Below are 25,111 nucleotides of genomic sequence, written 5' to 3'. Positions count from 1 at the left end.
AGGATCCATGTTAAGATTTAGGATCTTTACACTGGGTAATTTATTTTGAAGTCTCTCACTTTTTTTTTTTAATTGTTTACAGTAATCATATTGCTGGTTGTGCTGTTATTTTTATTCTAAGAGCGTTGTATGTATGCTGTGGGATAAAGCAGATGAGTATTTATTTATTCATTTATTTGGCTGTGCTGTGTGGCATGCAGGATCCTAGTTCCCCAACCAGGGACTGAGCCCATGTCCCCTGCACTGAGAGCACAGAATCTTAACCACAGGACCGCCAGGGAGGTCCCTGAAGTCTCTCACTTTGAATGTAGAAATCTTTCAATACCTACTTCTGATATTCTGATGAGCATTATTACTCTTCAAAACTGAAAAAAAATTTTAAAAATTCATTGGCTTTAGTAATTGATATAGTTGCCAAGTTGGCAGATTCATGTTCTCATTATTTATATAACCATGGAAGAGACCGAATCGTCTTCCAGGTTAAATATGATATGTGTAACTCACATTTAACAAATCACAGATGACAGAAGACTAGCTGGGTTATCTGACCATGAAATGAACCCGCGCCCTTGGCAGTGAAAGCAAGGAGTCCTAACCACTGGACTGCCAGGGAATTCCCGGGTTATTGCTTCTTATTGATTTTTTTTTGCAGGATTTCTAATCTTGTGGGGATCATTTTAATGCCATTTTCTAATGTGGCCTTGATGGTCACCGTCAGTTGCTCAGTTGTTTACATCATAACTCAGGTCGGGATGACCTGTGTGTTACTTGACTTCTCCTCTGCCACCATAAGAGGGGGAACTGAGGAGTAAATCAAGACTTCCCACATATGATAAGATGAAAGATGCAGCAAAACATGGAGGTCTATTCTAGGGTAAGATGATAGAAAGTGTATTCTAGAAATCATCTGCAGTTAAGTCTTGTCAAAGGGAGATTAGAAAGAAATCCAGGATCATCTAGGTTTCAATTGACATTATACACAGGAAGTGCCACAGGGCGAGGTTTCCTTGGATGTGTCCCATACCTTCTCTTCTGGATTCCCAAATCCTTTTAAGCTGTTTGGAAGGTTTGCAAGATTTTAAGGGATTGTGTAAACTGAATACCATTATGTTTAATTATCATATAAACTTTATATAGACATTGGTGTTTCCAAATGGATGAAAAACACACACCTTCAACAGAGAAGGATGGTGTAAATAGAAAGAATATTGAACCGGGAAACTTTAACTACCATTAACTGACTTCATGACTTTACATAAGTGATTTTTTTTTTTTTTTTTTTTTTGCGGTACGTGGGCTTCTCACTGTTGTGGCCTCTCCCATTGCAGAGCACAGGCTCCGGACGCGCAGGCCCAGCGGCCATGGCTCACGGGCCCAGCCGCTCCGCGACATCTTCCCAGACCGGGGCACGAACCCGCGTCCCCTGCCTCAGCAGGCAGACTCTCAACCACTGCGCCACCAGGGAAGCCCTACATAAGTGATTTTAACTCTGAGTTTTCTCTTCAAATTAAGATATGGAAGGCTGAGAGGTGAGAGAGGGGGAACAGGTGGGTGGGCTATATTGCTGAGGTTCATGTCTTTACTAAGATACTATGGTTCTTTCTGGAACTTCTTTGAAGCTGGATCTATTGTTCTTTTGTTACAATGGGGTTGGAGTGGTGCTGTTTTCCTTTAGAAAAGTACATTAGGGTCAGAGAGCCAGCTGATTTTATTGTCAGGCCTCACTGGGGCTCTGAGGACGACATTTGAATAACTAACAGAGGCATCTAGTCCTCTCTTCTTTCCTACCCCTTTTAGCTGTTAGGCTGCTCTACTGAAATTTTGTTTCAAGTAAGAGAAGATAACCAGGAGATAAAATCATGAAATCTTTATAGCATGTAAAGAGTTTACTAAAGGTAAATCAGAGCTTAATATCTACTTCAAAACGGTGATACTCCAAATGTCCCTGGACAGCAGTATCAGCGTCACTTGGGAACTCATTAGAAATGCAAATTCTCACGCCCTACCCCAGACCCACTACAGTAGAAACTCTGGATGAGGCCCAGTAATCTTTGTTTTCAGAAGCCCTGCAGGGGATTCTGCTGCACATTACCATTTGAGAGTCACTGCCCTAATGCTGATGTAGCTAACAGGTGGGAAGCTTTTGTTGGATTGCTTGGCGACTGGAAACGTGAGATCTTCCTAAAGAGGAATTACTAGGTCTGCAGAATAGCTTGGGTAGAGGCCATGAAGCAGGAAGGAGGCCAAAGCTTTGCATTCTATTCCTGGGTAGCAGAGCCAGAGGCTGACCGCCAGTGTAGTCGTGTTCAGAGACCCAGAATCACAGAGAGCCCTGTTTCTCCCATTTCCCAGCTCCTTTCTGCCCAGGAAGAAGTATGATTGTTGTAATTGTGAAAAGAGCATGGATTCAAGTCCCACTTCTGACAGGCCCTTAGCCAGCTGTGAGAGCTTTGGGAAATGACTTCATTTCTCTGAACCTCAGTTTCTTCATCTTTCCATCTTTTTTTTTCTTTTTTTTTTTTGCGGTACGCGGGCCTCTCACTGTTGTGGCCTCTCCCGTTGCGGAGCACAGGCTCCGGACGGGCAGGCTCAGCGGCCATGGCTCACAGGCCCAACCGCTCCGTGGCATGTGGGATCTTCCCAGAACCGGGGCACAAACCCGTGTCCCATGCATCGGCAGGCGGACTCTCAACCACTGCGCCACCAGGGAAGCCCAGTTTCTTCATCTTTGTAACCAATACCTCTGGCAAAGCGTGGTGTGGTTTATGTGCCTCACACATAGTAGGTTTTCAATAAACACTAGTCCCCCTGCTCCCCGGGTACTTAGGGCTGATGCTCACTTGTTGCAGAATGAGATTGGCTGCAGTCGCTCTGACTGGTCAGTGTCTGAGCCGCCCTAGTTGTTAGTTACTTCACACGTCAGCCCTGCACATTTCCTTATAGGACAGAGGTGGACTGTCTTACAAACCACAGCTGGGGTAAGTTTAAAGTGTATTTAACAGATGAAAATTATGTTAATGTTTAAATTATTGACAAAACAAGACATTGCAAAAATTTTTTTAATTGTTCAAACTTAAATTTTGGAAATATGGCTATTTCACAGTGATAACCTCTAGCAAGATCTTTTTTTGATGTCTCCACAGGAACCCTTATCAGGAACTTAAATGGAATGGTACTTACCATGGTGCCATGAGGCATTATAAGAAGACTGATTGGCCATGACTGGGTCTGGGTGTAGTTCCTAAGCAGCTGTTGAGCCCAGAATTGACCCACAGTCCCAACTAGGTGAGTTCTAAAAGATCACTGTAGCTATGCCCATCAAAATATCATTTAAAAGCTCCAATTCTCCAGCCCCTTCTGTGTGGCCTACAGATTATCTACTTTGAAATTTCTTCACCAGATAGGGAGAAATGTCTAAAGCAATCATCTGTCTTTCATGTAGCCCAGGTGCAGTTTTACAAGAAGATCAGTGTTCTGTCAGTTAAACGCTGGTTAAATAAAGTGGTGTAGAATAGAACATAAGAGAAACAAATTACCAATGACCTATTTCCTCTGGGGCACCCGGTTTCAGCCTTCCCTTCATTTTCTCTAGTGTGGGCCTGTTTGAAGGCACTCAGGTTTTTTTTGTTTTGTTTTGTTTTTTTTGTGGTACACGGGCCTCTCACTGTTGTGGCCTCTCCCGTTGCGGAGCACAGGCTCCAGACGCGCAGGCTCAGCGTCCATGGCTCACGGGCCCAGCTGCTCCGCGGCATGTGGGATCTTCCCGGACTGGGGCACGAACCCGCGTCCCCTGCATTGGCAGGCGGACTCTCAACCACTGTGCCACCAGGGAAGCCCAGGCACTCAGTTTTGAGGGTACAGCTCATCTACTAGTGGAAACAATGCCATATCTCATTTGTGTTTCCTTCATGATTGTATAGCCTACTTTTCAAACTTGGCTATCATAATTTACTGTTTGTATTTTACTTCTCTTTAATATATGTATATTTTAATATTTAAAATATTGCATTCCAAGTTCCATCAGCCAACATTTCTCAAATGACTATTTCAAAAGAAATAGAAGATGAAGTCTCTTATTTAAAAAAGAAAAATCATACATGCTATTTAGGAAGGCACAGCCCACCCAGATGAAATAATGAAGAATTTTTTTTGAAGCAGTAAATTGGCAAGTGCTAAAGAATAATTTGCAAAAATGGATGATGTTCAAGGGGAACTAACTAGAAAAATGATCAGAACCAGGCAGCGTACTCAAAAAGGCTTTTGGTAGCCAATAGGCACATGAAAAGATGCTCAACATCGCTAGCTATTAGAGAAACACAAATCAAAACTACAATGAGGGGCTTCCCTCCAGAGCCTGTGCCCCGGAGCCTGTGCTCCGCAAAGGGAGAGGCCACAACAGTGAGAGGCCCGTGTACCGCAAAAAAAAAAAACTACAATGAGGTACCACCTCACACAGGTCAGAATGGCCATTATTAAAAAGTCTACAAATAACAAATGCTGGAGAGGGTGTGGAGAAAAGGGAACCCTCCTACACTGTTGGTGGGAATGTAAACTGGTGCAGCCACTAGGAAAACAGTATGGAAGTTACTTAAAAAACTAAAAATAGAGTTACCATATGATCCAGCAATCCCACTCCTGGTCATATATATATATATATATATGGAAAAAAACCTATAATTTGAAAAGATACACAAACCCCTATGTTTACAACAGCACTATTTACAATAGCCAAGACATGGAAGCAACCTAAATGTTCATCAACAGATGAATGAATAAAGAAGACGTGGTACATATATACAATGGAATACTACTCAGCCATAAAAAATAATGAAATAATGCCATTTGCAGCAACATGGATAGACCTAGGTATTATCATACTAAGTGAAGTAAGTCAGAAAGAGAAAGACAAATACTGTATGATATCACTTATATGTGGAATCTAAAATATGACCCAAATGAACTTATTTACAAAACAGAAACAGACTCACAAACATAGTGAACAGACTTGTGGTTGCCAAGGGTAGGGGGCTTGTGGGAGGGATGGATTGGGAGTTTGGGATTAGCAGATGGAAACTATTATATATAGCATGGATAACTAACAAGGTCCTACTGTATAGCACTGGGAACTATATTCAATATCCTATAATAAATCATAATGGAAAAGAATATGAAAAATAATATATATATATATGATGGTATCACTTTGCTGTATACCAGAAACTAACACAACATTGTAAATCAACTATAGTTCAATAAAGAAATAAATTTAAAAAAAACCAAAACCCAAAAAGGCTTCTGAAATTTATTTTAGGTTTTGATAAAGAGAAATTTGGATTAGAGAAAAGTTGTGAGGATACATGTTAGACAAAGGGGGTATTTGACTTATGTGCAGGGGAAGGCAAACACACTTTATTTCAGATAATTGTAGAACCATTAAAACAACTGGCTCATTTTTTTTCCCTCATGCTGTTAAGACTTAAGAGGAACAGAAAAATATATTTATCAAACAATCTATTATATCTACTCCTCACTTCTTCCTTCTAGTTTATTGAAAATTCCACCTACATTTTCTTTACAGAGCCCCCCCAAAGACTCTATTATTAACTGTTTTTATATTTTTTTTCCCTAAATTTTACTTACTAAATCATTTTTCATCTAATTCATTTATATAATTTTTGGCTTTCTTTTGTTAAATGACACTAAATAATTGTAGGCCAGGCAAAGTTGGTATACTCACTTAAATGACTCCCTACCTGCCATCTGTTGTTTTTTCTTTTCTCCTAAGTGGAACAGACTTCCTTCTGAAATAATTTACTGCAGTCCCAAATGGCTGTTTATGGTCATTTTAGAGATAAAATTCCATAAACTCAGGTTAGCACTGACATTTTATAAGTACTGTCAAGTCAATGCTGGGGAATGGAAACCATCTCACTTGGTGCTCTAAAGTGGAAGCATCTTTTGTCTGCTTATTATTGACTGTGATAAATGGCTGGATTAAAGCAGCGAAATGTTTCACTGATGCAGAGCAAAGGTGACTTCCTGTTTTGTTTTAGGGTTTGTTTCCTTCTCTTCTCAATGAAGGCTGTGTTTTCTGACATTCTGCAATCCTTTTGCTCAGTAATTTCCCATTTAAAGGGCAGAGTAGGAGTGTCTCTGTAGGTCATTCATTTACAATTTGCCCTGAAAAGGGAGGAAGGGGGAGAGGGAGGAAAAGAGGTGGCTCATTAGTGGAAGGAGCAGAGCAGGAGGGGATCTGTTTTCCATTTTCTTTTCTAGATTGAGCTCATTTGGATGAAAAGGGTTTTATTGTTGTCATTATCATCATTATCATTACCAGTGTAGTGTAATTTTCCTACACATCTCTCAAGTGTTAGGTGAAATTATTGGTGAGAAGAGTTAATAAATGCCATTTTATTTTAGTGAGTAAAATTGGAAAAAAAAATGCCCAGGTACTTTAAAGTAATTTTCAATTCGAAGCTTAAAAAGCAAAACTCAAAAGTTTTAATTCTGCAGGGCAAAGGAAAAACAAAATATCAACAACAACAAAAAACCCACCCATATCTTGCTTCTGGTGGCCTATTTGTAATTATATAGCGTTTCTTCTCCTTGTATGAAAGGCGATTTCCCTCCACCTAGTTACTCAAAATGCAGACCTCTGTAGTCAGGAGCTCTGGGTTGATAAGGCTCCAACACCGCTGCAGGGGTCCCTGTTTCCTGCGACTTGGACATTGAGTGACGTTGCTTAAGTCTTCCCCCCTCAGGTCTGACTTTCTGCAGAGCCGGTGATCACAGAGGTGAGGCTATAGTTTGCTTAAAGGAAATATCTCCAGGGAGCGTGGGTCTCGGGTGGGTTCCCAAGTGGGGAACTGGGGGCACTCCTTCGTGGGGATTTGGGGTGGGCTCTTCAGTGAGAGGCCGGGGGTTCTCCTTTGGAGCCAGGGGTGGGGGGCTGACGGGGTGCTCCCCCGTGTGTGGGTGGGGAAGAGGTGGTCGTCTCAAGTCTGCTCTGTCTTGGGTTCTCGCATCCTCACTGCTTCTCCAGGCTTCCCTTTCCTCCGCCTCCAACCCACAGACCTCTCTCCGGACCCCCCACTCCCTTCCCGGGAAGGGGAGCGAGCGCTGGAGGGCTGGGACTGCACCGGGGCGGAGCTGCCTGTCGGGTCAGTAGGTAGGAAAGTGAAGAGCAGAGGGTCGGAGCCACAGACCTCCCGTCGAGGCTCCTCCTGCTGGTGCCCTCCTGCCTGCGGCTGGCTGGCCGCAGCTTACACCAAAAATTGGACCTTCTGCTCAGCCTACAAGACTTGCAAACTCTTCCTGCACCGCCCTCCCGCATTAGGAGTCTTTGCCCTCTGGTTCCCCCCTTCTCCAACCCCCCTCCGGTCCTCCTCCTCACGTGGGAGAATTTCATGCTTCTTTTAGCACCTTTTTGTAATCCAGGGGAGGTGACACCCCAGAGCTCCAACTACCTCAGCTGAATTCTACTTTTGTTTTTATTTCTCCCTCGCTTCCTCTTGTTTTCCTCTCATCTGATTCATCTGCGAAGTCCGATGCTTCTGCCAGAGGGAGCGAGGAATAAATAGATGCTGCGGCCCCAGAAGGCTTAGACGTCGGGAAAGAGCAGCCAGAGCTGCAGGAGCGGCAGGGGCGGCGGCGGCTGGAGCTCGGCGAAGCTCGTGGTACCCCATTGGGGGAATTTGATCCAAGGAAGCTGTGAGATTGCCGGGGGAGGAGAAGCTCCCAGATCATTGTGTCCACTTCCAGGGGGGAGGAGGAGACGGCGGAGCGGGCCTCTTGGCGTCCTCGGCACTGCTGCACCCTGCCCCGTCCCGCCGGGATCATGGTCTGCGGCAGCCCGGGAGGGATGCTGCTGCTGCGGGCCGGGCTGCTCGCCCTGGCTGCGCTCTGCCTGCTCCGCGTGCCCGGAGCGCGGGCGGCAGCCTGTGAGCCCGTCCGCATCCCCCTGTGTAAGTCCCTGCCCTGGAACATGACCAAGATGCCCAACCACCTGCACCACAGCACCCAGGCCAACGCCATCCTGGCCATCGAGCAGTTCGAAGGTCTGCTGGGCACCCACTGCAGCCCGGATCTGCTCTTCTTCCTCTGCGCCATGTACGCGCCCATCTGCACCATTGACTTCCAGCACGAGCCCATCAAGCCCTGCAAGTCTGTGTGCGAGCGGGCCCGGCAGGGCTGTGAGCCCATCCTCATCAAATACCGCCACTCGTGGCCGGAAAGCCTGGCCTGTGAGGAGCTGCCGGTTTATGACCGCGGCGTGTGCATCTCTCCCGAGGCCATCGTCACTGCAGACGGAGCCGGTGAGTCCTGACACTGCATAACCTGCGGCGTCCCCCCTCCCCCCGGCCCAAGCGCGTCCTCCAGCCGCTTACTTCTTGGAGTCCTTGTTACTCGCCTTTACTCTCTGATTTCTGTCTTTTCTCTTTGGATCACCTCTCTTAATGTCTCTCTTAATTACTGCTCTGTCGAGCACCATGTCTTTTTTTCTCTCACCTCATCACCCTTCCAACGGATGCACTCTATTTCAATAGGCGATCTGTATTTCTAAAACACTCAGTTTCCTCCACTCCCATTACACTTCTACTCAACACTGCCCCTTCGCTTCTTCTTTACGTGTCCAAGTAACCACATCTCCTATAGTGATGCTTTTTTCTTACTTTCTTAATTTGTTTAGAATCACTTAACTTTCTTGCCTGATTCTCTTGCATTCTCAGTCATCAGTTTTCTATATTCCTCGTGTCTAGCTACTTGTCAAGATTGTATGGTGAAAACAGAGAACTGAAGAACTGTTTTCTTCTAATCGTTAAAAATGCCAAGATAATTCCAATAACCTTACTCCAACCCACAGATGTTAGTGGTATGTGTTTGCTCAACATCCAGTTTGAGCAATTACCTTCACCTTAAATTTCCCCCTCCTTTCAATGAGATAAATTGTCCTTCCATTCCAGACTGAAATAGCTGGGAAACATTGCCATCCACTGCTAATTAGCTCCTGAGACTTCCTGCAGCCACAGAGCTGGCGGAGTGAAATTGCTGGGCTCCTTTCACATTCCCACATGCCTTCAAGTCATTTTGTAAATGACATATGGATGAAAGGAGTTATATTTAAGGCGTGTTATCATCATACACTCATGTAATGTTATTTTTAATCTGACCCCTTATCCCACTCTTAAGCTCTGCAAATAATTTGTCTTTGATACTTTATTTTATGCCCTTTCTCTGTGTGCATCAACCACCGGTTCATTTCAGTCTTTCCCTACTGTAAAACTTTATTACAGTTCTACAGTAAATGGAATCGATCACAAGTTGTTTTCTCACTAGTGTTTGGTCTAATTAGGGAAGTCATAACTCTTAAGACCCCAGCTAAATCTAGTTCATTATAGTCTGTTTAATTCTAACTCAAAATCATTCCTACCAATTACCCCAAATGCGAAAATTTCACCCTTCATATACTTTAAATATAAACCCAATCTTTTATGATTGGTCCTCTTTCACACCCTCCCCAGATCAACTCTGCCCTTAGATGTGATGTCTTTATACCTCCTTCTCTGTTCATTTCTGGGGCATCAACTTTTTCTTCTGCCTCTCAACTTGCTCAGCCTAAGCTCATGTCCTTAGTCCGTTTCTAGGTAAAATAGTTCTTCGTGGTCCGGGAATTGATTTGGAAAAATTGCATTCTGTGAACATTGACCCACTTAACATACAGTGAGTGGGGAGGGGAAAAGTACTTGTACAAAACCAAACTGAACAGAAAGATTTCAAGAGCTTTTTGATGGTCACCTCACCTTTGACTACCCTTATAGTCGTCTTGATTTTAATGACGAACCAACAACTGGTTGTTTAAAATAATCAAAAAGAAATGTATTTCTTATTAATCTTTGGTCTAAAAGAGCACTCTTGAGCTTTTGTACTCATTAACGTTACAGGCTGTGCAGACACTGGGAGAGCTCAGTTGCTGCCCTGGTCTGCCAGACGCTTAGATTAGTTAAATGCTGGTGCTCTTCTCAGGCCAAGGGCTAGGAATGAGGTGGCAGTGGTTCACACTGAAATGCATTCCTCCTCTTGCTCTGAAACCTCTCTTAGAGATACACCTCAAATGAGAGAGGTTTGGCAAGGTTAATGGCTCTCAAAAGCCATGGTCAATATGAATGGAAAGCAGTTTCCTTAAGTGTCCCTTAAGTTACCTATCATCAGACCAAATGTAGAACAATTGCCTCATTGAAGCCCTCAAATAGGACATGCATGGAAACAATTTGTCAGTCCATGGAACCTGATTGCTAAGCTGCTTTCAAATGCCATAATGTGCTTTGCTGACAGCATCCTTGCTAGAAAAAGAAGTAGGGGTAGGTGGCAGTTGGAACTGTATTTTAGTGATGTTCTCCCTTCCCTTTCCCATTACCATAACCCTCAGTGTGAATCAGAGACTGTGGCAGGAGGGAGCTGAAGGGGAGGTGGGGAAGGGGAATGGAATGGTGGATTCCAAGGCCAGCTTGCTGAAAATTACACTCCCTATCCTGGGTCAAACTGTCAGGCACCTGGAATTACTTAGGAACTACCACATGTGGCCAGTTTAATTTACAATGCAATATACTCCTTGGTTCAGTGGGATATGGTAGTTCACAAAGCAGGGTTTGTTTTTTTTTCCTTCCTCTAGGTATAAACAGAGTTCCTATGTCTTATGCCTAGAATCTAGCAGAATATAAAAATGAGGTCTCCCTGAATAAAATGGAACCACCTTTTACTTTCCTTCAATGTCAAGAGGATTTTCAAATCATACCATTCACTCAGATCTGTTCCCTTGTAGTACATTATGACTCCACCAACAAGTTTAAGGACACTTTACAAAGCAAAATCTTATTGAAATGAAATATTGCTTCAAACTACTTTTTGTTTTGAAATATTAGGGGCAAACATAATTTTATAAAGAAAAGATCGTATCTTCCTGATTATTACTAAGAAATTCACATGAAGTTTATTCTTTTTCCACATTTTATATTTACTAGAGAGTTGAGACTGCATGTACACCTGCTTTATCTGAGAATTCGGTTCAATTTAGTCATTCAGCCAGTTAATTAAGACATTAGTCAAATCTTTAATATTGTATAGTGAGTAAAGGGTATGTGCTTGGAATGGGGCAGACTAGGTAGGTATTGAATCTTGACTCTGGCCTCATACCAACTGTTACTATAGGGAAATGATATAACCTCTCCAATTCAAAGTTTTCTAATCTGTAACATGGGGACGTACTGCCTACATCCCATGGACATCTGGTACATAGTAGGTCTTCAACAAATTGCTGCTGTTGCTATTGCTATTTTACCATGATTATCATTGTTATTCAGATTGATTTTTTGTTTGTTTTTTTGGACAAACATGGTCTGTTGGTAAATGCAGATACGGCCTAGATCTTTATCAGTTCAACTCTGGGAAACAAGCTTCACACTGAGAACTAACTGGGAAAGCAGATCTTATTTCTCCTGAATATAAACTTAGTATTTCATTGTACCCAAATGGACCTGGACCTCAGGCTCAAGAACAAATCCCTTTGGGAGCAATAGGTATAAAGAATGAGTCTGATGGATGTCTGTTAGTTACAAATAGTTTATCTCAGAAATGTAGACGTTGAGTGTTTAAGAAAATTTATGGTATGATAGTTAACTGGTGTTTATACAGCCTCCTGGTTTGCCATGCCAAGGGCTTTATAATCGCTCCTCAGTCATTGCTGCTTTTTGTTGTCACCCCAGCTCTTGCCCAGCACATTTCTCCCAGCCCTCTCTCGCCTGGCAGAGCTGTGCCAACTTTCACATGCATGCACTGCTGTTTAATCATTTCTCCACTTTCTGGGGAACAGGCAGCCTTTTCTTTAGCCCTGTTCTACAAATATTTGAGGGGCCAAATACCAAGAAGGGAGAATTATTTAGTGTGATATGAGGAGGAAAATGGAATGGAAAGGAGAAATGGACATTTTAGATTAAGACTAGAGAGAAAACATGATTCTAAAGCTTCTTCATAATGTAAAATATCGAAAGGCACTCTGGATGGGGTAGAGAAGAGAATTTTAGAATGCGATGATATTAAATTCTATTTATAGCTAACACAATTATCAGTGGTAATGGAATCTCATGTAGTTTCCAAATTGTATTTCAATAATTCACTTTTATCTCGTTCCCACAAAATTCTAAATAGTTGTTTGCTATAAATAGAAAAAAATGACTAAGTTATATTTGTCCTTTCTCCTCCTACTAGGTGTATCAAAAGAGGAGACCAAGAACCACCATACAGAGTTTTAAATGATTAAGAATTGGCTATATATCCTCAGTTTAAAGAACACCAGTTTTAAAGTTATGGTCCCTTAGTTGGAATCCCAGATTTGCCATTAATGTTGTACCTTGAGCAAGTCATTTGATTTTAACATTGAGATTGTGAAGAACAAAAAAATATTCATGTGAAGTGAATGATAAATGGTAAATCAACATTAATGTGATTGGGAAGAGGACGTGTCATTCTCAGAACAGGAATCATTAGCGGCCACGGAATAAGAACTAACAACACCTAGTATGTTCCAGGTGCTGTTCTAAGTGGGCAGTGCATATTAATTTATTTAATTCTCGTAATAACTGCACGGTAGGTATAATACTATTACTCTTATCTGCACAAAGGGAAGCTGAAGCATCTAGAGAAGTTAAGTGCACCAAGTCCATAAAGCTATTAATAGAAAGAAGATTCAAACCAGGACCTATTTTAAGCTATATTTCCTCTCTTATGAAGAAATAGGTGATACTAACTGTACAGAGAATCTATGTCTTTCAACCATCAGATTTCAGTTAAAGGAACAAGTTTTCTTCATTGCATTTCAAAAGCCCATTTATATATGGCCTAAGAGAATAGAAGACAGTCCTGGACAATGGATTCCAAGAGATAAGAGACAAGTACTTCTCTGCACTTCTGAGACAGCAGAAGACATACATTCCAGACTCTCCTGTCTAACCCTGAGCCCCTCAGTCTCTGCAGGCCCCAGAGTGAACTCATCATCTCCTTACCTTCATATGACTATTCTCTTCTAGTATTTCCTATATTGTTAAGAGGCACCGCCACACCCATACTCCAGGCCTGGGAGTCAGCTTTGCTTCCACCCTTTTCTTTATCCCCCACATTCAATAGGTATCAAGTGCTATTAGATCCACTCTGAATCCAGTTCCCTCCCCTTCTTCCCTAATGGTACTTTCTTTGTTTTGGCCTCACCATTTCTTCCATGCATTATGGAGCTAGAATGATAATTGGCTTGCTGACCTCCAGTATGATGCCTCCCTATTCCAACAGGGTGATCTTTCTGAAGTACAAATCTGTTGTTTAAAATCCTTTGATATCTGCCTCTAGTCTTCATGATTTCATGCCTTCTTACCTCTCTAGTTTCCTTTCTCTCTGCTTACACCACTCTATTAGCCCCACTGGAAGACTTGCATGTCCTTTGATGAGTCCTGTGGTTTCTCACCCCAGACCTTTGCATGTGCTATTCTCTATTTGGAAAACCCTCCTTTCCTTCTCCAGCTCTTTTTTAGAACTCTTCTCCTGGAAACCTATATGACCCCTACCTGAAATCCTTGGGGCATTAAAACCTACTACTAATACCCACTATTTTAATTTAGGATAATTTTGTTAGAATCCCTAAGTTTAACTTTCTGAAAACATTGTTTTGGATTATTTACAATCAGAAAACTTTGGTTTTCTCTCTTATAATTCTAACAACTGATGTCTAAGCACTTTAAAAAGTGTAGAAGCATTTTCCTATGAATAAGAGTAAAAGAAGAAAACCAAGCTCCCAGGTTCAGCTGCTTCAAAGGGGTTTTCTTTTTCCAAGAGAAGAATTTTATCTTTCAGTTTTATTTCAACCTTTTGACATTAAGCAATTATTTTAAATGTGGATCAATATACTTTTTTAATTTACGGAGAGATCATCTTTGTATAAATCATATGCATATTATCACATGAATGTTAGACTTATTCAAGAATAGAATTCATAATATCTGACCTGAGTGGAACCAAACATTTTAGAATCAAGTCTTTGTTGCCTAATTATCTATATATATATTTTTTTTATTATCTATATTTTTATTTGGTGACTGCCATCTTTCCTAGGATATAGCTTTTTTTCTTATTTTTTATTAATTTTTTTTGCCACACTGCAGGCTTGCGGATCTCAGTTCCCCAACCAGGGATTGAACCCTAGCCACAGCAGTGAAAGCCCAGAATCCTAACCGCTAGGCCACCAGGAAACTCCCTAGGATATACCTTTTAAAATACCAGCTAATGATTACTAAGCCTGGGAAAGTAATTCATTAGTTGTAATTTTGGGTGTTATTGTTCTAAAATGATATTACCCCTCCTTGTTTAATTTATTCATGATATGACCTGTGAAGAAAAAGAACAGAGGAAGAACATTATTTTCTATTAGGATAAACAGAGGCATTAAACTCATTTAACATAAAGTGTTAATACAAATGTAAAATGCTCATGTAAGTGTACTGAGTTGAAGTGTCAGTAAGAACATATAATTAGGTACAGCATAGTGCTTTGCTGGGGCACTCAGTGTTATTCATTAGAGGCTGATTTCTAAACTAGAACAAAGAAGAACTTTACATAATTACCATTTTCATTACCATTTATCATTTTATCATTTTCTGGGATTTGGGGATCATGAAAAGAGTTGATGGCACATTCCAATTATTACTGTGTCTATTAATTGCGCTGGCTTGAGTAGTCCTCTGGATGGTAGGCTTCCTTTATGCAAATGAACTGTTTAGTGTGCAGTTAACCCAGAGCACAAGAATGCTTTCTGCATGCTTTCCTTAAGCACTAAGAATTAAAATGTATGCCAGTGAAGTGTGATACATCTGTTTATTGAAGAGGTGTATTTAGTTCTTTTAGCCATCAAGAAATGTGTTGGGTGAATACCTAATATATTCATGGGCTTTAAAGCTACAGGAAGTTTTTGTGAATCTCAGAAACTTTGTTTATTAAATACTGAAATAGTATGCACAGTTGATGAAGATTCAAAAGAGTATATCAACTGTCAATCACATGAAAGAATACATTGTGTCCTTATTTGACCTACAAATGATAGAGTGTCAACCTCACAACACTAACAAGAATCAATTTCCTTGAGACACCTGGGTTCTTACCCAAATCAGCTTGTGACTGAATTAGATTTTAATATGGGAATTCTTGAAATAATAATGAACATGTTATGATTCTTACTTTATTCTATCACCTCCTTTCAGATTTTCCTATGGATTCTAGTAATGGAAACTGTAGAGGGGCAAGCAGTGGTGAGTATATCACTATCTTCCTGGTTTTCTTTTGTGGTCAGATTAGTCTTGATGTTACCTAGATATTCAAATCTTATTTGGAGAAGTTTGTGTCTTATATTTGCAAAGTAAACAAATAAAAATATTTATTTGTATTAATTTTATTTTTTAAATTAACATGGTAAAATTTGATCTTTTGTTTTGGTGTATAGGTCTATGAATTTTGATGCATGTTTAGATTTGTGTAACTACCACAACAATCAGTATACGTAACAGTTCCATAACCTCAAAACAAACAAGAAAACCCCAGTTCCCTTGAGCTTCTCCCACCCTTAACCACTGGCAATCACTGATCTGTTCTTAATTGCCATACTTTTGTCTTTTTGAGATTGCCATATGTGGGATGATAGAGTATGTAACCTTTGGACATTGGCTTCTTTCACACACAAAATGCCTTTGAGCTTCATCTAAGTTTTTTTTTTTAATTTTTATTTTAATTTATTTATTTTTGGCTGCATTGGGTCTTTGTTGCTGCGCATGGGCTTTCTCTAGTTGCGGCAAGTGGGGCTACTCTTCATTGCGGTGCGCGGGCTTCTCATAGCGGTGGCTTCTCTTGTTGTGGAGCACGGGCTCTAGGCACATAGCCTTCAGTAGTTGTAGCACGTGGGATCAGTAGTTGTGGGTCGCGGGCTCTAGAGCACAGGCTCAGTAGTTGTGGCTTGAGGGCTTAGTTGCTCTGCGACATGTGGGATCTTCCCAGACCAGGGATCGAACCCGTGTCCCCTGCATTGGCAGGCAGATTCTTAACCACTGTGCCACCAGGGAAGCCCTCATCTAAGTTTTTGCATGTATCAATAGTCCATTCCATTTTGCTGCTGAATATTTTATTACTTGGATGTATTACCATTTGTTTATCCATTTATGTCTTGAAGGATATTTAGGGTGTTTCCACTTTTTGGCTATCATCGACCGAGCTGTTATAAACATTTGTGTGTAGGTTTTTGTGTAAACGTAAGTTTTCATTTCTCTAGGGTAAATATCTAGGAATATGATTACCAGGCTAAATGATAAAGATATGTCTAACTTCATAAAAAACTGCCAAACTGTTTCCAAAATGACTGTTCAATTTTGCACTAGCAATACTTAAGAGTTCTAGGTGCTCTGCATCTATGAATGGCTTTAGTTGCATCCTGCAAATTTTGGTAGGTTTTATTTTGATTTTTCTTCAGTTCAGAATGTTTTATAATTTCCCTTGAGATTACCTTTGTGATTCATGCCTTACTTAGGATTATGTTGTTAAATTTGGTGCTGTTTGGAGGTTTTTCTTTTCTTTTTATGCTATTAATTTTTTATTCTAATTCCATTATGGTCAAAGAATATAATTTGTATGATTTTAATCTTTTAAATTTGTTAAGATTTATTACATGACCCAGGATATGATCTATCCTGGTGAATGTTTCATGTGCACTTTGGAAATATATATTCTGGTGTTATTGGGTGGAATGTTCTTTAAATGTCAATTAGATTCATTGATTGATAATTTTTTTTAGTTCTTTTATATTCTTGCTGGTTTTCTATCTACTACATCTATCAATCACTGTGAGAGAAATGTTTACGTCTCCAAATATTGTGGATTTTTCTGTTTCTTTTTTCAGTTCTGTCAGTTTTGTTCCATGAAGTCAAAGGTGATATTATTTGGTGTGTACACATTTAATATTTTTATGTCGTATTGGTGAATTGACCCTTTTCATGATGCAATGTTCCTCTTTATCTCTGGTAATTTTCTTTTTTCTAAAGTCTATTTTGTTTTATGTTAATATAGCTACTCCAGTTTTCTTTTGATTAGTGTTTGCAAGGTGTATCTTTTTCTATCCTTTTACTTTTAACTTACCTACATCATTATGTTTTAAATTTCTTCTAGACATCATATAGTTGGTTTTTTTGTTGGTGTTGGTTTTCTATCCAGTCTGTCAACCTTTGTCTTTTCATTAGTATATTTAGATCATTTACATCTGCTGTAATTATTAATATCTTTGTATTCAGAGCCACTATTTTATTTGTTTTATGTTTGTTCCCTCTCTTTTTCATTCCTGTTTCCAATTTCCTAGCTTTCTCTTGGGTTATTTGAATGTATCTCTCTCTCATTCTCTCTCTCTCTCTCTCTCTCTCTCTCATGTGCACATGTGTACACACACACACAGACACACCCATGTATGTGTCTGTCTGATATATATATATATATATATATATATATATATATATATCTTTCCATGAGACAATGTAGTATTCTCTCTTTGAACCATTCATGTTTCTTTCAAACATTAAATATGTTTTAAACAGCTCAAGAGGAGAAAAATAGCCTACTTATTTATACAGATGTTTATAATTTCTGTTGTTCTTCCTTCTTCCCTGATGTTCTAGTATCATTTCCCTTGTGTCTGAAGAACTTCCTTTATACTTCTTTTAGAGCAGTTCTGGTGGCAGCAGATTCTATCAGTTTTCCTTCATCTAAAAATGTCTTCATCTCATATTCATTCCTGAAGGATATTTTCATTGGATATAGAATTCTGGGTTGGCAGTTCATTCAGTCCTTAAGAAATGTTAGTTCATTTACTTCTGTCCTCAGTGTTTCTCATGGGAAATTGGTTGTCATTCAGATCGTTGTTCTCCTGTAAGTAATGCATCAGATTTCTCTGGTTGCTTTCAATAATGTTTTCTTTGTCTTTACTTTTTAGTGGTTTGATTACAGTATGTCTGGACATTGATTTCTTTGGGTTTATCCTGTTTAGGGTTAATTGAGCTTCTTGTATCTATAAGTTTATACCTTTTCTCAAATTTGGGAAGCTTTCAGCAATTATTTCTTCAAAAAATATTTTATACCACATTCTCTTCTACTTGTGAGTTGATGATGATATGAATTTTAGACCTTTTGATATTTCCCACAGGTCCCAGAGGCTCTGTTCATTCCCTCCCAGCCTTCCTCTGTTCTTTACATTGGATAGTTTCTATCAGCCTGTCTTCAAGTTTACTGACTCCTTAGTCCTCTCCATTCTGCTGTTGAGCCCATCCAGTGAACTTTTAAATTTCCGTTATTGTAATTTTCAAAATTAAGATTTCCTCTTGGTTCTTTATTATATCCTGAATTTCATTGTTGAGACTTTCTATCTTTCCCTTCATTTCAAGGGTGTTCACCATTACTTTTTGGGGAATTTTTATAAAACTGCCTTAAAATCATGGGTGGATAATTTCAACATTTGTGTCATCTGATTGTCTTTTCCCATACAGATTGAGATTTTCCTGGTTCTTCATGGGCAGAGTAATTTTTTATTAGATTCTGGACATTTTGAATATTATGTTCTAAGACTTTGGGTCCTTAAAATCATATGGGGAATGGTGATATTTTTGTTCTCGCAGCAGTCTACCTAACTGGGTTAGGCTGCAAATTCTGACTAGTCTTCTGTGGGTTGTGATTTCAATATCAGTTCCACTTCCAAAGGCATTTGCAGTGCCTTTCAGATCTATCCCATGTGTACACTACTCAGTGGCCAGTGTGAGATCAGGGCTGTGATTTATACCATAGTCGAGTTTTCAAAGTCTATAGTGTACTGTTTAGTGTCAGAGTCACAGATACCCAGGGGTGAGCCCAGCAGTTCATAAGTATTTTTATGGGATCATTTCCCAAGCTCCTCCTTCTCTGTGATTGCCTTAGTACTCTTCTGTTCCCTGGGGACTCCCCCTTTTTGTCCTTTGGCCAGAAAGCTGGAGCTTTATTTATCCCACTCTGCGATATACTTCCTGTGACTTCTTCTGTATCAGGGGCCAAGTGGTGGAGGACAAAGCAATGGGGGTTTGTCCCAGTCTCTTGACACCACATGTCATCCAATCAGAAAGGAAGGTTCCCCTCCATCGGCATTTTAGGCTTCCAAGGACCTCCCTTGCAGCAGCTGTTGCTGCCACCACTGTCCCATGATTGCTTCAGAGATGGGGATAGAAGAGAATGGAGTGTTAGGAGACCATTTCTGACTTCCTGAGTCAGAACCAGGGGGCTTTTCCTGGAGGACTCTGCATGATACCTACTTCCTGGCTGTGTTGAAACCAGGCTGGGAGGTACCAGAGGTGGAAAGAATGATGAACCCACTGTCAGTCTGATGGTACTGAGCTTCTCCTCAAACTTCCTGCTACTGTTTACTTTTCAGAGTCCTTAAGTAGCAACATCTTGCGTTCTGTTTGATAACTGTGTTCAGTGGGAGAGACATGATGGAGTCTACTTACTCCATCTTTCCATAAAATAAACCTTTAAGTGACGTATGGCATACGTGCAGAAAAGGCACAAATCATAAGCATGCAGCCCAGTGCCTTTTCACAAAATAAACACTCGTATGTAACCACTGCACAGATCAAGATGTATACCATTACCAGCACTCCAGAAACACTTCCTTGTGCCTCCTCCAAACCACTACTTCCACCTTTTTTCCCAGAGGTAACCACTAGCAGAAATTCTAACAGCATAGATTAATTTTGCCTGATTTTCAACTTTTATGAATGGAAACCTAATATATATATAGTGTGTGTGCATGTGTGCGTGCGTGTGTGGGGCTTCCTTTGTTCTTCATTATGCTGTGTATAGCAGAACTTCTAAATTTTCATTGCTATATAGTTTTCTATCATGTGAGTATACCACACCTCATTTATTCATTCTAATGTTCCTGGACGTTTGCACTGTTTCTAGTTTTGTTTTGTGTTTTTACTATGACTAATGCTGCATTTGTTTCTGCAGGAACAACTACAGTTAGTTACTGTATACTTCTTTTTTACTTTCTGGAAATAGTAATGTGCACTGGTTTGGGTCTGTATGTACTGCCTTGTAAGGTGTTTTATAGGTGGAAGTGGAATCTTTAGTAAGTTGTAAATAAATTTGAAACATCAATTTTCATTAGATTGGAAGAGTTTTCACTGTTGATTTCCACTGAATCTTATCAGAGTGACAAGTATTTGACATGAGGCAGTGTGCACCAAACAAACATTTATCTCTTAAAAAACACAAGTGAATTAAAATGATTTATTTAGAATTATGTTGTTACCTTTTTAATGTAATTGAGTGTTCTTATAGTGTCATAAAATTAGCTGGAAATCACTGGTGTCCAGTAGTGGTGCTATTTTAAGGATCACTCCTGCTATTCACGTTTGCTGAAAACAAACAGAAAACCTCATTAGTATATAGTACAATTAGTGAGTCAAAATTTCAGGCCAAGCGCATGCATGTGCTATCAATTTGTCTAGAACTTATGGTTAGAATAATATAGCACTTCAGTGTGTGAAAGAGAGAAGACATTAATGACACTATACATTCATACAGAAAGATAGTTCAATGTGTAAAACTACCTAGAATGAATACAGTGTTCCAGGGTTCAGTGTTTACTGTTTCTCTTTTATAAATGTTTTCCTGTCCCCTGGTATAATGGGAGTGATGAAAACAAATTAACAGGGAGGCAAAACCAAGCTCATTTGCTTGTGAAGAAACACACTGACATAGTCACATGTTCCAAAAGAAAAGAAAATTTGTTCACACTCAAAATTTTGTGCTTCGGAGTAATGTAACAGCTGAGGTTGATTATGATAAAGCAGGAAATGAGGAAGACACAAAAACATTGCAACCTTCATAACCCCCTCTTTCAAAAGTGTCAAGCTGTTTCTGTCTGGAATCTGGAAATGAAATTCTTTCTCTCCAGTTAATTTATCCTTTGCCTCAAAGGCTAACAGTCTTCTTTTTTGGGAGATAGTGACTGTCTGAGCAGCTTCCAGTTTGTGAGTGTGTTTTGCTGTTGTAAATCCACTATCAAAATAAGGTGTACATTCTCTCTAGTTTCCATAACATGGAATATGGAGAAAAACAATTTTAGTTCTATTCTGCTGAGTCACTTCGTCTGTCAAATCAACACAGAAAATTAAGGCAGGTATTCAAATGGTGCAATGAAAAGATATGTTGTTTATTAAAACAATTCTGAAAAAGAATCCCGCCCCCCCGCCCCAGTTTTCTACTTGGTGATGGTGACCAATTTATGAGCTTTTGTATTTGAAAAACACAAATTTCCCCAAAGAGGTGATATAGTTAGTAAATTCTGACACTAATTAACTGTGTAAGCATGACCAAATTACTTAACCTGTTATTCTGGGTCTGTTTTTTTAATATAAAATCAGATCATATTGACTGCTGAATTCTGATATATTTTCTTTAAAAAAAAATTTTTTTTAAGATTTTTTTTTTGATGTGGACCATTTTTAAAGTCTTTATTGAGTTTGTTACAATATTGCTTCTGTTTTACGTTTTGGTTTTCTGGCCAGGAGGTACATAGGATCCCAGCTCCCCGACCAGGGATCGAACCTGCACAGCCTGCATTGGAAGGCGAAGTCTTAACCACTGGACCGCCAGGGAAGTCCCATATCTGATATATTTTCAAATTAGGGAAACATGAGTTTCCCTAATTTGAAAATTAGGGAACATGAGTAATATCTGCTGATGTTAAGTTGGGTACTCTTCCAGTTTTCACTAACACCTTCCTGACCCTTTTTCCAAGGTGCTTCTGAGAAATTCCTCTGAGCAGCTGAGTAACGTGATTCTTGATTGCCTGCACCTGCCAGGCCTGCTGTGGCAACGCCCCCCCACCCCTTTTATTGGGATGACCAATGCCTAGCTTGGGTAGTATAGACCCATTCTCTCTCTTTCCTTCTCCAAATTTATTTCCTCCCCTTTGGCTTCCTACTAATTTTGGGAAGGAGTCCAGTTTTTTTTTTCCTTTGGTGCAAATGTATACTGACTATAGAGGCTGACTTCACTTGTGGCAACTTCTACCCTTTATTTGAAAATAAAATTAGGATAGATAAAAATCGTATTTTGTAATTATATAGTAGCTTACAAATATATGCTTTTTTCACTGTTTTCCAGTATTGGACACTTTTCTTTTTTGGCTGTGTTGGGTCTTTGTTGCTGCAAGTAGGCTTTCTCTAGTTGCACTGGGGCTACTCTTCATTGTGGTGCACAGGCTTCTCATTGCGGTGGCTTCTCTTGTTGCGGAACACGGGCTCTAGGTAACAAGAGCTTCAGTAGTTGCAGTACGTGGGCTCAGTAGTTGTGGCACACGGGCCCTAGAGGGTGTGGGCTTCAGCAGTTGCAGCGCGTGGGCTCAGTAGTTGCCATGCATAGGATCTAGGGCACGCAGGCTTCAGTAACTGTGGCTCATGGGCTCTAGAGCGCAGGCTCAGTAGTTGTGGCGTATGGGCTTAGTTGCTCCATGGCATGTGGGATCTTCCCGGACCAGGGATCGAACCCGTGTCCCATGCATTGGCAGGCAGATTCTCAACCACTGCACCACCAAGGAAGTCCCTGGACACTTTTGATTAATACTTATTCCTAAGTATTCTTCTCCCTGAGCTATTACCCAAATTGTCCTAGTTCTTTTCCTCCTGTCCGCCAGCCATGGGCATTCCCCAAGTTTCTGTGCTTGACCTCTGCTTCTTACAATGAGTTCTTCCTGTTGGAAGTCATTCAGCCACATAGGCCTAATTATCACTCTTGTGACAGTTCTGATCACTCTCGCAGGTAGAGTTCCTCCACATTTCTCCTCCAGTAAACACTTCCACCTGGGCAGCCTATTTGTACTTCAAATACTACATTATTTAATAATTTTCTTTTCATTAAAAATTTACTCCTTGCAACTTTTGTTTTAGTAGGTGGCACCATTGTTTTCCCAGATCCCCAGTACTGAAACTTCATAGTCCATCTACCAATAAACTTATTAGTCCATCCACCCACCTTTCATCAAAAAGTTAATGACCACCCCTTGTACCAGGCATACTTGATGCCAAGAACAGGGAGGGAGTGAAGGAGTGAACAGTTGACTGCACTATCCTTTTCTCCCACCTCTTTTCTGTGTGGTTGACATTGAGTGGATGCATGGTGTTCTGAAAGACCCACTTTGCTTTTCTCTTAATTGACCTTTTTATTTTTTTAGCCATACTGAGTGGCTTGAGGGGTTCTTATTTCCCCGACTAGGGATTGAACCAGGGCCCTCGGCAGTGTCCTAACCACTGGACTGCCAGGGAATTCCCTCTTAATTGACCTCTTTTATATATCACAAAACTAACACTTCAGATCTCACAGGAGAAAACAGGCATATCACATTGGTTCTCTACATTTTGTATATCCTGAATGACTTGTGGATCCAGAAACCTTCTGAAAGACAGTTTATTTTAAAATTTCCAGTGACATAAATCCTAAAGGAATAAAACTAAATTTCCTTTTCATATTAATATAGTGTTAGTTCCCTCAATCTTAAGCAAGTCCCTTTTACAAAGTGCAAATTACTATGAATTGAGATCTTTATTACAATGTTCGAGGTTTGTTTTTTGAGCTAAATTAAGCAAATGTTAGTTTTGCTTTTTAAAGCCTGATTATATTACCTGAGTTCACCAATCAACTTCATTGCCTTTTCCACATACTGCTCTAATCCAAAATAGAATCTAATATGATATTTTTGCCCAATGTATATGTTTAGGAAATAAATATTATTTTAAACATGTAATGAACAGCTGCTAAGTCATGACACTTTAATGTATGGAAAAATGAAAGGAATTCATATAAGTATGAATTTTTATGTCAATGGTACTTACAGTAAAATGCACAATTCTTAAGTCTACGGCACATTGACTTTTGACAAATGTATATACCCATGTAGCTATCACCCAGATCCAGATAAAGAACATATCCATCACCCCTGAGAATTCCCTTGTGCCGAGTCAATCACCTACCCCACCATGAGGTGAGCATAGGTCTGACTTTTATTACCATAAATTAATGTTTGTTCTTCAGCTTCATGGAAGTGGAATCATACAGTACATACTCTTTTGTGACTGGCTGCTTTTCTTTTTGTATAATGCTTTTGAGATTTACCCATTTAGTTCTGTGTATCATTTTATTGTGAAATAGTATGCCTGTGTGTGAGCATAATACCAATATAATTTCTAAATTCTATTCTTTTTATACAGTTCCTCCCAAACTAAATGTAATCATCTAAATTAAGTTTCTATCTCTAGGAGAAAATTTAGCAAATTTTTATCCTCAAACTTATAGATCATCTTTTTGTTAGAAAATTATCTCTTCTGTTTCATAAACTGCTCTTGAATTTGCATAAGTATCTTCCTTCCAATCTTTTTGGTTTGCTTATATATTACTACTACTACTAGCTAACATCCAATGAGTGATTAAGTACCAGGCTCTGTGCCAAATTCTTTATGTGAATTACTCTTTAAATTCTTACAATAACCCTCTGAGGTAGCCAGCATTAGTGTAGAAATGGGTTTTGTAACTTGCCCAAGGCCACATAAGTAGGAAGGGACAGAGATGGGATTTAAACTCATGTGCCCTTAATTTTGCCATGCTCTTTAGCACTGATGTTTATTAGAATGGCCACATACATGATCATTTTGGCTCGCTAAGTTTGATCCTTCAAATTTTGGATGTGTACATAATAGTTCAAATGGACTTCCTACATCAGGAAAGAAATTAGCTTGGTGTACCTGAATCAAAATAGCAGAGTCAGGCACTACTGAAAAAATTCTGATCGCTTTGCTTACTTTTGGTAGGCACTGCAGTTCTGTAGGTGACAAGGAGCCTTGGGAAAATATTGCTTATCTTAATCATTAAATGGTCTTTACAAATGAGGGATTAAGATTCCCAGTGAATCTTGAACAAAAATAAGTCTGACATTTATGGTCTGTGGTGTGCTAGGTACTGT

At 39.9% G+C, this 25,111-nt stretch overlaps 1 protein-coding gene across 1 annotated transcript in view; it reads left to right on the top strand.

Moving 5' to 3' along the window:
• Positions 1-7,837: 7,837 nt before the first annotated feature.
• FRZB (frizzled related protein) overlaps positions 7,838-25,111 on the top strand; it is a gene marked incomplete at its 5' end in the record, with an annotated part of 32,394 nt that continues 15,120 nt past the window's right edge. The window contains 2 exons of the mRNA XM_082840958.1: positions 7,838-8,315; positions 15,294-15,341. Of these exons, the coding sequence (XP_082697084.1) occupies positions 7,838-8,315; positions 15,294-15,341 (526 nt within the window). The remainder of the gene's footprint in view (positions 8,316-15,293; positions 15,342-25,111) is intronic.

Source organism: Leucopleurus acutus, assembly GCF_964270905.1.
Source record: "Leucopleurus acutus genome assembly, chromosome: 6".
In the NCBI taxonomy this organism is placed as follows: domain Eukaryota; kingdom Metazoa; phylum Chordata; class Mammalia; order Artiodactyla; family Delphinidae; genus Leucopleurus; species Leucopleurus acutus.
Note: the sequence above shows the minus strand (reverse complement) of the source record. Positions and strands in the feature narration are given on the sequence as shown.